General features: G+C 48.9%; 1 protein-coding gene across 1 annotated transcript; it reads right to left on the bottom strand.

Moving 5' to 3' along the window:
* Window positions 1-10,581: 10,581 nt before the first annotated feature.
* Window positions 10,582-12,639, bottom strand: LOC131670458 (glutamyl-tRNA(Gln) amidotransferase subunit A, mitochondrial). Its single transcript, XM_058946064.1, has 2 exons — window positions 11,836-12,639; window positions 10,582-11,767 (listed from the first exon to the last, which is right to left on the bottom strand). Exons 1-2 carry the CDS (start codon window positions 12,371-12,373, stop codon window positions 10,737-10,739), a joined length of 1,569 nt encoding a protein of 522 aa, XP_058802047.1. The 5' UTR covers window positions 12,374-12,639; the 3' UTR covers window positions 10,582-10,736.
* Between the last annotated feature and the right edge of the window lie 44 nt (window positions 12,640-12,683).

Below are 12,683 nucleotides of genomic sequence, written 5' to 3'. Positions count from 1 at the left end.
ATCAATAATATCGGACCAGCATGTCCCTCTTCTTCGCGGTGCAAGAACGCACCGCGCGACGCGCGTTGCGGTACGCGCGCCCACGTAACAAGTAGCACCTATGCACGCGCCCAGCGAATTCCTCTTCGTGCAATCTCGGCGTTAAAGTATGCGGGAAATTCAATCGGAAAGCGAACGCGAGACGCCGGCTCGTAATAATGTGGATCTCTAGCGAAAAATAGAGCAATGCAACGACGAGAGAGAGAGAGAGAGAGAGAGAGAGAGAGAGAGAGAGAGAGAGAGAGAGAGAGAGAGAGAGAGAGAGAGAGAAGTAAGAATACAAAAAAGTAGAAGAAACGGAAGGTGATGTAGGAGGTGGGGTCGCCCTGGGAATGGTTGGTGGGGGTACGAAAACGGGGGACGCTCGCGGATCAATACTCTATGCCCGCTCTCATGTACGCGTGTATATATATATATATATATATATATATATATATATATATATATACATATACAACGAGGGAACATTTGCTCGCTCTTGGTACTTGCGCAAAAACCCATTTATAGGGTTTTTCTCTCTCCCCCTCTTCTCTCTCCCCCTCTTCTCTCTCTCTCTCTCTCTCTCTCTGGGGGGCAAAACCCGACCTGCTATGCGCGTGTTACGACCGGCGTTCTACCCTTAATCTTCATTCATTTAACAATACGCGCACGCCTACGCGCATGAGATTCTCCTTGTTTTCCTTCATTCTCTTTCTTTTATAATGAAATTTCCTCGTGACTGGTCAGTCGAGTTTTTGAGAGTTCGACAGCTCGTACTGTCAAAGGGTCGTTGGATATAACGAATGCACCTTACAAGCTGCCCCAGTGTATACACATGGCCAGCTATAACTTTTACAAATATCACGGAGCGCGTTTTCCATCATGCCCGAATGATCTGCAACGGTCATCCGTAGTAAATCGCGTGAAACAGGAAGCTTGATGAAAAAACGTTCGTGCTCGATTCGAAATTGCGAATTATGAGCAGAGCCCCCGCGGCGGCGGCGGCGGCAGACGGTGAAAATGCCGCAAGGAAAAACATGGAAATCAAGTCGACGAGAGATCGTCTCATATCAAACAGCCCGAAGCTCGCAAAGAGAGCGAACATCGACCGTATGAAAATATTCATCCGCGAAAGCTCGCAGCGAATGATTTACACTGAGGCGCCGGCGATAGAAGGAAAAGTAGCGAGGAAAGCGGAGAGAATATCGTCGGCGTTGCGAGCTCGCGCGTGCCACGCGATCCCGATTGAAGATTTTGCTCTCCCGAATAATCGAATGCCCCGCGACTGCGTAATTACTCGCTGCTCTGCCTGTTTCGCATCGCACGACGCCCAATTCCCGTAATTGAAAGAGAAGCGAACAATCGTAGCGCATCGTGACACACTTTTTTCCCGAACGCTTGGCGCTTCGTATATCGATTCTCTCCTTCGCTACTTCGTCTTTTTCTCGCTCGCGAAGGAGGGTGGAGAGGGCTGGGCGGGCGAGAGGGAGGAGAACGCGTTATGCCCCTTTTTCCTCTTTCTCTCTCTCTCTCTCTCTTCGCGGCACAGCAGTCACCCTCGTCCTAATTAATTTGCGCGCACGCTTGCGCCACGAATTTTTACGCCGCGGTTCTCTCTTTCGAGGTGAAATTAGCGCGATAACTTTCTTTTTCTCTCCGCAGCCTCTCGGCGACGCACGGCGTGGCTCATTTTCCCAGGCGTGCCCTAACTTTGTTACTCGATGCTGCCCTTTTTAATGGCTTCGATTCGCGCGCTTGCCCTCGCGGTCATTATAATTCCGTCGTGCTTTATTCATTACGTAAACACCAGCAGTATGTTTGATGTGCGAAATATAGTTGCTCAGCCGCGTTGCGCGTCGTTCCGTTTGAGTTGTAAATTCGGGACGCATACAGCCGAGTAAACAATTACAGTTAATGTCAAATATATTATGAGTGAAATCAATATTTAATCATAGAATTATATTATGTATAGGCACAAATAGCTAACTGAAATATTCATCGCTGTGACGTACTGCTTAACGAAACCAATCCTTTCGCGTGGAAGCTTCAACTCACTTGCAAACGTATTTTCCAAAGTTAAATACGAACCATTGGCCAGTCGCAGAGAATCCGAATACAGTTGCAATTGTCATACGGAGATAAAGTATTTGTCAGCGGATCAAAAAGACGATAAATTCATAAGGGAAAGCTTGATAGAGCATTGTGAAAATCCGGAGCAATCATCCGCGAAAAGCACATCGGCAGAGAGGATTTCCTTTAGCTTTGCGTCGTCTCGTAAATTACGGGTCAAAAACTTGGCTTTCAATGGGACGCTGGCGATTTCCATTTTCTCGCGCTCCATCGGCGTTTCCGTGCGCGGATAAATCACCGCGACGTAGAAAAGAAACACAGACCAACGTCGTGAGCAGTTAATTGCTCTCTCTTTCTCTCTCTCTCTCTCTCTCTCTCTCTCTCTCTCTTTCCGTCCGATTTTCAATTTAAGTCTAACGACTTTTCGCGGCGGCTCTGATAATCGACGCCGATTACACGGCTGTATAGACGAAATCTAAAATGAAAAAAAAACGCTAAGCCAATAAAACGGGTATCGTGGGTCATTGCACTGCCGTACGCGCGCGCGCGGTTTAGATTTGCCGTTGCATTACCGAGCCAGGAGAGCATTTCGGTGAAATCAAACGGAAAACTGCACGCTTGCGCACGTCAACCGATAAAACTACAAGTGTTTTTTATTTCTCCGCGGACGCATGCGTTTGCAAATCCGACGATTGGCTTAACAATGAGTTTTGAACAAACTCCCGGCTTTCGAATCCGACCGAACGCACGTACCTCGGCATTATTAATTCCACGGCCAATAAACAAGTGGAAAAAAGGAAACTCAGGCGCGATCGAGGCGCAGCGGGGTAAATGAATTATCCATGGAAATCTTGTGGGGCCAATCATTTTGTTCAATTCATCGACGGCACTCGAGAGTTTTCAATTACTCGGGCGGCCAGTCGAAAAACGTCCAATCAGCGGATTGAGCGGTTTTTTCCTCTCTCTCTCTCTCTCTCTTTCCCTCGCCCTTCCCCCCCTCTAGTCCGATTCTCGCTTTGATGCGTATATGCCGCCTCTCCAGCGAACGCGCGTGTGCTCGAGGATCAAGTTCGCGATACATGTCAATTGGAGTACCCCACGATGGGGACGACCAAGTTTTACAAAAAAAATGAAGTTTGACGAACCGCGTCGTGGATTGCGGTTTAATATCAAGCGGCTTCCTGGTCATTTTGATAACGTATGTTATGGCGAGATGTTGCCATCGACACCACTTCGACGCTCCGTTCTGTGATCAATTCATCGAGAAACTATCGCCTGCCGATGTATAATGATGTTACAGGAGAGTTTCCTTTCGCCCCTGCGGCGAAGAATATTGAAAAATTGGCGATAAAAAGCAGCTCTAAAACTCATCAAAGGTTAAAAAAATGTTACCAACGATAAGTAAAAGGAAGTGCAAGTTTCGCTGTAATGTCCAACGATACGATAGAAGTTGCTAAACTTGAAAGTCGACGACCCAACTAGTAAGCGCCTATTCCTAAACCGCAATCCAATAATGTAATTTTGAAAACCAAGCATTTCATCCCGCCTCGGCGATCGCGATGATCCGTAAATCACGAGAGATAGAGACGCGCCGTTAGGTGGTTCTCAGGAAAGTAGACAACGACAAACTGCAGCAGCGACGAGGCGATAAGAAACTCATAACAAGCCCCGAAGCGCAGTCGTAATTTCTCGTATGCTCTTGTCTTGGCGATGCGTCGATAAGATCTCCGTCAGCCTCCCGCGCGCGCGCGCGCACATCTCGGGTGCGTGGCTACGTCGTCGCAACCAGCGTGCGCCCACGTATCTCTACAACGAGGCATCGGACGACGAGGACGACGACGACGACGCACTTGTTGCGTCACGCCAGCCAAGATAAGGAATATCTGGCTGACTTTGGCGTGGAATGAAAAAGGAAGTCGCGATTGTCGAGAGATGGCTCTGCCCTACGGGCTGCCGGATATGCCGCAAAGCTCAGTTTCCGCTCGATCGGAAACAAACGACTTTTTATCCTCGGCCGCGCGGGAGAGACCTGCTACGCGCGCCAGAGATGGAGATTTATGTGTGCCTTTTTTTTCTGGATGTCGCTAAATTGGATTGAATTGTCTGCTGGCGGATGCGTCTTTCATCTTTCGTACATTCATACGGAGTGCATTTATTCACGATTGTCTGGCGTTTTTAACGGCATCGCACCGTCAATTTGCACAGCCAAGTGCGATACGATGCCCGACCGCGCCGAGTAATTCCGAAAATTCGCGAGCTCGAAAAAAGTTAAAGCGATCCGTTCCGCGGGATTGCGCGCACAGAAACGGTTCCTTCGCACGCGGTCAAGGACGCGGCTGGCGCAAACACTCGCACAAAGGAACAAGTTGACTCGCGAAAGCTCGTCGTCGCTCGCTCGAAAGCACGACGCTGCCGGAGTACAGAAGGAAAAACCGGGCGGAAAAGCGACTTGTTTCTCTCTCTCTCTCTCTCTTTTCTTCGTTGCAAGGCAACTCGACGAGAATCCAATTTTTTTTTCGCTGATTACGTGGCGGGTCAAGGCTCTCGAGCGAGCTCTAGGCGTGGCCGTTGATCGAACCGCGCAATGCACTCTTCTCCGCGTGCTGGCGTGGACGTATAACTCGCGCGAGCTCAGCGAAAATGGCATTCCTCCGTAATTGAAATAGCCCGGGCGCGCATCTGCTTGTCGCGCTGCGAACGAGATAAAAGACCGCGTAGCCGCGTGCGCGGTCGTCGCGCCTGCGTCTCACGCTCGACGACGGGCTCGGGATCACGTTTCAGCTCGACGAGATAATAATCGCCGGGACCCTCCGAGCAAACAATCATCCGGTCCATCGAGAGAAGGAAAGGCGCGCGCCGGAAGCCGAAGCGCGCGCCGTCACCGCCAGCGCCGCCGACGACGACGACGACGACCCAGTTCGTATATACTTGGCGTCTCCCTTTCCCCGCGCGACATCGCGATTGACATTGATTTTCCCGTTGACCGTGCGGCCCACGTATACGTGCACGGCTCGCTCTCTTCATTTGAATTAACAGCGCAAGCGCACTTCTGCTCGCGGCCCTTCCTGTTTCCATGCGTGTTTTGGATATTTGTTTGCGCAGAGTGTCATTCCGGATGAGAACGCGCTAATTAGAGCTTCGATTTGTCGCGCGCGCGCGCGCTCGAGGCTTTCGTCTCGATACTCAATGATCGATCGAGTTTTGCGATAAGATAGAAAAAAAAAATGGCTCCTGTTGGCTCTGTCGCGAAGCGCGCTCGATGACTTTTCTCGCAAAACAATGACAGCGTAAATTCCACGTCTTCGATCGCCGATGCTGAGAATCTGCGACTCGGCGTCCTCAACGGCAACAAGAATATCGCGTAAAACAACGAAAATGGGGCACGGAACTGTGTCAGTGCGGCAGGCGCAGAAAAAAAAGGTCATTACGATTCAGTAGCCGTCTGTAGTGATCGAGCGCGCGACGCACGATATCGAACGATCACGTGCTCGCGGCACGGAGACTCGATAGCCATAATTCAATACTGGGGATCCACCGCTAATCGCGAGATGGTTAAACCGGAAAACCCACCGATCTTCAGCAATGCAGCCCAGGCGACGAGCACGAACCAACGAACGGCGTCCAGTCCGGTTTCGCACTTCATTCTCGCTGCTCCTCTTCCACTCGAGCGACAAAAGCACTACAACGAGCGACGATAACACTGCAGACTGAAAGGCGCAGCGTCGTGGACGGCATGGCGCTCGACACTCGACTGGTGCGGACGACGAGACGCGGCTAATGTGTAACGAGGATATAATGTGGCTATGTGGCCCTCTACTTATGACGCGCTGGGCAGAGGCGTGTGCATTACACGTACGGGACGCGCGATCCGTGGCTTGCTTAGGCCGCCCCGTTTGTTTCCGTCTCTAAGCCGCACAATCGACTCGATGCTTCCGATGCGGATGCGAGGGTTCGTACAATTGACCGAGCGTCGCGCGGCCCGAGGTAGGCCCGCGCACGCCGCGCAACGCCTCGAATGTCGTCGCGCGTAAAACGCAGAACCGTGAAATAATAAGCGACGCTCGTTAGGGCACTTAGCGCTAATTGCCTGCGAAATGACAACGAGGGGGGAGACGAAAAGAACAGGAGAAGACACCTCGGCCAAGTCGACCGCAACACTGGAAAACTTGGCCGGGGCGTTAAGCGTGTCGTCTCTTTCGCTGTAGTCGCGGCCACATTACAATTGAGAAAGACGATACCACACCGCGGCAGCCGACCCTTGCGGTTGCCGCTTAGTTTCTTTTTTCTTCGTCTTCTTTTCTATTATCCACCTGTGCTTTTTTCGTTGGCTAATTAAAAGTGTAATCGGGAGGAACAACACGAGCTACCCTGTGCGCGTTATTACCGAGTTTATTGAAATTAGGAGTGTCGTGTTTTGCGCGCGAGCAGAGAGAAGCGATGGTGAACCGAGGCGGGGATGGTGTAGTTCGCGCAATTAATCTTGGTCTTGCGAGTACACTGCAATGTTCCGCGTTGAAATTGGATTTATATATTCAAGTCGTTGTTTCCTCTCCTTCTCTCTTCGGACGTGTAAGAGGGTTCGTTGACCGCGGCGGCCAATTTTTTGCTTAAGAGCGTGATGATTAGCAGATTGAACGTTGATCAATTTGACGTTAATGAAAGGAAAATCTTGATTCGCGCGGATTATTTGCATGTAAAGATTAATCAGATAGCTGCCGATCAAACGAAACGAATGGCCGAATTTGCGCGTGCACTTGGTATTTTTTGAAAAGCAAAGCAGAAAGCTGCTTCTCGAAAGAGAAAAGAACGCAGAGAAAAAAGGAAAGAAAAAAAAAAAGTTGAAACGATAAAACGCTCGCATCGCGAGCACTCGTCGACCAAACTTTTAATTTTCTCTCGCAACCCGCTTGAAACACTCTTGTAGTATTACCGTACGTCAAACGTCAAGCCCGCAAGCACAGGTACTTCGGCATCGAACCGTACGTACAAACACACGAGATCAAAAAAAAGAGAGGCTGCATTCTCTCGGCGGCAGTGTATCTCACCTCGTCAGTCCATGAAGCTGCGGACTCGTGCGCTACTTGTCGGCTTCTCCTCGTTCGCGTGCGTATCAGAGCCTACGAGGAGCGCGAGTCACTATGTTTTCAGGGGGTTGCCAAGCCAACCTTGCTCCGATTTCATTGCACACAGTCAGATATATATACACTGAAACTCGTTGCCTGCGATCGTTATATGCGTCTCTTTCTCTCTATGCTGTTGCCGAAGTGCACCTGAAATCAAAAATAATGATATATGACAGACGCCCCTCGGTCACGGTGAATTGCGCAACGCGTTCGCTCATCCTCCGGCTGATTAGCCTGAATATATATATACGCTGTGCGCGTCCCCACCACGCCGCGCTCAATAGACGTTACGCGCGCGATGACAAGCACACTCGACTACTCCGATTCACCGGTAAACGCTTTGCCGGCTTCGGTCATCTCTCCAGTTAATATTTCTCAACGGATTCTGCAAAGTTTGCAATCGTCTATAGCTTTTGTGAAAAATCTGGTAATCCGACGAAGAAAAACATTCTCTCTTTCTCGACATTGACAGCCGGTATAGGCGTTGAGGCTCTCGCAACACGATTGGGAAATCAGAATCACGAGACACCTAAAAGAGAATTCCTGTCGACAACAGCGCAAAAAGCCGTCGTCCAAGCGTATCTAATCCAGCGACGATCGGAAGATTTTCCCGAATCACCGCGTCGGGAGAATGGAAAAGGAAAAAAGGAAAGCAGCAGCAGCAGCAGCAGCAGCAGCAGCAGTGCAGCGAAAGCCGACAGCGAGATAGCTAATTTGTCGAGAGCGGTCGTCTCTCTCGCCCATTCATTGCCCGGCTAGTTCTCTTTGAGTCTAGAGCCGGCCTTATCAGCGCGCGGAGAGGGAGTTGCGAAAAGCTCGGCTCGAGAGCTCGGACGGTCGCGGTAAATGGTCCGTGTCCTGAGAAAGGACCGTGGCTAGTTTCCAGGCTCGATCTGCCGAACTGTATTTAATTGCCGCTCTGCTCGTTTGACTGTGTTACCACGGCTGGCAGGAACGCGTCGTTGCCTCGGGCGGCCGATGAATCTTCAACCCTTTTTATTCTCCGTTAATAGGCACGCGTCTGATGCGATCACTCGTTTCCAGGCGGAATTTCTATTCGTGCTTATATATTATCGGATGGGTTTGTCTATAATTGAAAAATCCAATATTGCAGGCGCAACTAGACGGCCTTTGGCGTGTGATGACACTGTGAACGCGTGAAAATAATGATTTTTAGCACACCTCGTCGACCGACAGCGCATTAGAAAACCAACGATCGCGCGGATTAACCAAGTAAAGAAATGTCGCGCGGCAGCTGACAGTAGGACGCGCCTATGGATCGCGGTTCCGTGCGCGAGAGAAAGTCCACGGGCTTTATTGTGGCCGAGGCCGGATATCGAGTAACGATTGCAAGAAACCTCCATGGGTTGGGATCTGAAACACGAGAGTGACGGAACTGGTGGTCGCGGCAAAGAAAAATCGCGCTCCCTGTGCACTGCATTACACGCGCATGGGTTTTTCCTTTTGTGTGTCGGCCGTGTGTTGTGTCCCGCAGTGCCTCCCTTTGACATCTCTCTCGCCTGTACGTATACGTATTAGGTATCGACGCGCGCGGGCTTTTCCACTTCTGTATAGGCCTACAAACGACGCTGACGGCTTTTGCCCCTGCGCCGCGCGAAACAGTTGTTCGGCTTTGCTGCACTCGAGAGGGTTGATCGTTCGCTCTCCAGGCTACGTTGGGCGCCCACACGCCCGCCAATTCATTCCGCCGCGCTTAATTATCGACACGGGAGAGTCTAATTTGCGAAGGAGGCGACCGCTTCAATCTGTCGTCGCTCGCCAACTGACACTTCGCTTGCGTTCCGAGTCACTCCGCCCGTTTGAAATGCGTCAATCACGTTCTACTTGCTGTTGTGCGCGCGATCGACATAACGAGATCGAAATTGTTTCAATCAGCCTCGCCGGGCATGGCTAATGCATCGGTGCGCGCGTGTCGACTTTTGAACTTAACCGCTCGTATCCGGAGACGCAGAGGAGCCGTGAGACGCGGCTACGTGACATTTATTTCCTGTGCTGCCTCGTAAAACAAGATTATTGACGCTTTCGGGATTGAAAGAGGCTTTTATAGAAAACCATCACGGAGCCACACATCGACGCACAACCCTTTCGAAGAGTATAGGTGCACGCAAAGAGGAATAGCAAGCGGCGCGAATACGTTGGAATGCGAAATGGGCATATTTGAAATTCAGCTCTAATGGAACATCTGCATATCCTCGGATCCCAGCTCGGGATATTCCGTCGTGTATATGCACTGGTCGGGTGAGTCATCCTGCGAGTCCTGTGCGCACGCCCCCCCCCCCCCTCCCTGACAAACGCTCGCTCCTTATTGTCGCCGTCTTATCCCGCGTGCACGTAGCTTCGCCGAGCGTCACACCAAATGCGCAGGTACGTCTCGCAGCGAAAACTGGATAAGCGCATCAGCGAAAACATCTGCCGAGAACGGCGCGATCCTTACCTTCTCGGAGATCGCTATTTTTTTATTTTTTCGGGCAGTAAGGAAAACCAACTACTAAGCACACACCGCACGTGTCACAGAGTCGACGATCGACAAGGGCAGCCAAACAGGCCACCACGTTTGTTCGATTATTGCTCTACGGTGGAAGAGCACTGAGAGAAAAGGCGAGCGACGAAGAGCGGAGGCGTCGCGCGCTCGCTGGTCGCTCCTCGACTGACCGTATGACTGAGCTTTTCCGCGACGGCGCTCCGCTCCTTCCATCGCCACCGACACCGCCGCCGCCTGGGATACGCTCATGCGCAGCTCGACTTGGGCACCGTCGTCGTCGACGAGGGGTGGCACTGGCGACCCCTTCAAGGGGAGCGAACGAGAGATGCGTACGACGATGCTCCTTTTTTCGCGTCGAGGGTGACGATTATTTCGAGAGTTGCAGATGTTTGGACTGCTGGGATATATAAATGGCTTTGGATTTTTTCTCGCCGCTACGACAGAAGTGGATTTTTATTGTTATCGTACTGCCTGACAGCGTATTTTCTTTTAATTTATCTCCGTAGAGCTTGTACAAATACACATGCAGACTTTTGTTGAGTTAGGATTCAAGTGGTCCTAGTTGCGTCCTTCCTATGAAATATGAATTTATATTACCTATATTTGCGAGCTCTCTTGATTATATATTGCGAGCTCATGAAAAAACATTATTTAAATAAAGTACTCCAATACTGATAATCTATGTTAAAAGTAAAAAATTTCATTACAAAACAAAATATCAATATATATCTTTATAAAGTTACTTTAATAATGGTAATTCGAAATACGCAGTACCTATTTGATTTTTCTAATCTTTTATCTAGTAGCAAAAGCGAAAACGAACTTAAACGCAAATTAAAAAGTTTAAGTAAATGGTTTGCATTGCGTCAAATATAAAATTTTATTTACTCAAATTCAACAAATATCAATAACTCCTCAATTCTCCCAATAACTCTCGTAACAATCGCAACTTTATCATCATGGCGACAATCTTATAAAAAGCATCTATCGGTGGCGCACTCAAGCGCTTATAACGAGCGAAATTATTTAATTAATGCGTCGTCCTTAAGAACGAGTCTCGGAAACTTGACGACGTCCTCGATCCACTTGGCAACTGCAAGTAGCCTCTCCTCGCAGAGTTTTGGAGCCATCAGTTGCAGCGACAACGGAAGTCCTCTTCTGGATAATTTGATGGGCACGCTTACAGCTGGTATCCCAGCCATGTTCGCTGGCTGAGTGCAAAAGTCTTGAACCGAGCACTGCGTCTGGTTGTCGACGCTGACGAAGTCGCGATAAGTTGGCGCTTCGCCGAGGGTCGTCGGTGCGAGGAGAATGTCGACACCAGATTGCCAGCAGCGGTCAAAGTCCTCGGCTATGAGTCGTCTCACTTTCATCGCTCTGACAAAGTAGTCGTCGTAGTTCTCCGAGAGCAGAAAGTAATTGCCAGCGAGAATTCGACTTCGCACCACGTCGTTGAAGGCTTTACTTCGTGTCTGCGCGTACAGTTCCTCCGTCGAGGTGTACACGTCAGCTCGGTAGCCGTATTCTATACCGTCGTATCGAGCCATGTTGCTAGCGACTTCGCATTGGTTAAGAACAGAGTAACATACTATTGAGTATTCTGTATGAGGAAGTGAAACTGGGAATACCCTGGCTCCTCCTTCCTCTAACAACTGACTTATTTCTACCCAATTTGAGTCCATCTCTTCTGACAATTCATTACATCTATATTCCTTTGGCAATCCTATCCTTAATCCACTCACATCTACAGGTGACAATAATTGGAAAGGAATATATGGATCTTTCAAAGTTGTTGAATCCAGTGGGTCGGGTCCAGCCAACGTGTTAAGCATTAGAATTGCATCATCTATGGTCCTTGTCATTATTCCAGGTACATCCATGGAATTGACTAGGGGTATGAGACCATGTCGAGAGACTAGGCCATACGTTGGTTTGAGACCTACAATGCCACAATATGAGGCTGGATTTCTAGTAGAGCCACCAGAGTCTGAGCCCAAAGCTGCAAAACATGTTCCTGTTGAAACTGCTATGGCTGAACCTCCGCTGCTTCCTCCTGTAATTAGAATAGTCTTAGTATCAGGTAATAGTTTATGTTTATTGAAATATGATATGCCAAAACACCTGCTATATACCACTTATTTTCATTGGACAAGATATCAGCAAACTGTATCTCTTCGTCATGGAAATAATCATCAAAAATATAATTCTTCATAATCTCTGAACCCCACAAGTTTTTAGAAGGCCCATAATAAGAGTCAACAGTGCCAGCACCCATAGCAAACTGATCCAAATTAGTTTTTCCAATCAAAACAGCACCGGATTCTTTCAATTTCTTATAAACAGTAGCATCATAACCAGGTATAAAATTGGCAAGCATCAAGGATGCACAAGTTGTAGGTTGTTTAGCTATGCAAAAGTTATCCTTGACAGCAATTGAAATCCCATCAAGTGGTCCCAACAATGCATTTTTCTTTTGTCTTTTGTCTGATTCATGAGATTGTTGTTTTGCAAGTTCACTTGTAACAGTAATAAATGGATTGAGAGGTTTAACAGTTGCAGTCAGATTCAGAGTAGCTTTTATCAGTTCCGATGGACGAATTTCACCAGATACTATCTTCTGGCTAACAGTCTTTATTGAAGACGTAAGAACGTTATTCATTTTTTTATCTTTTAAAATCTACTCAACAATAGTCACTCCGAAACAAATAATCTCTTTATCTGATATATACAGTGTTCCGCGAAAGCGACACATACGTTATTGAATTTTCATTACTCATCGTCCACGCGGTCACGATTAACAAACAAAGCCTACGCCGTTAATAAACATTGTAACATTATTAATGAATTATGCGGCGTGAAAGGTTTGACGCTGGACCGCGAATCGACAGCGCCGTGACAAACAGCTGTTTCGGAACATGGCAACTGCTCAGGGGGTTTGCGCATGCACACGTACTGTGAACTGTGAACGA

The sequence above is a fragment of the Phymastichus coffea genome, unplaced genomic scaffold (assembly GCF_024137745.1).
Source record: "Phymastichus coffea isolate CEN01 unplaced genomic scaffold, Cenicafe_Pcof_1.1 PCOF00110, whole genome shotgun sequence".
Taxonomy (NCBI): Eukaryota; Metazoa; Arthropoda; class Insecta; order Hymenoptera; family Eulophidae; genus Phymastichus; species Phymastichus coffea.
Note: the sequence above shows the minus strand (reverse complement) of the source record. Positions and strands in the feature narration are given on the sequence as shown.

Bases quoted from the DNA above. Each gene is read 5' to 3' on its own strand.
- LOC131670458 (XM_058946064.1), bottom strand. From the start codon at position 12,373: ATGAATAACGTTCTTACGTCTTCAATAAAGACTGTTAGCCAGAAGATA. The intron at 11,768-11,835 runs GTGTTTTGGCAT...TTCTAATTACAG, and splicing joins AAATAAGTGGTATATAGCAG to GAGGAAGCAGCGGAGGTTCA.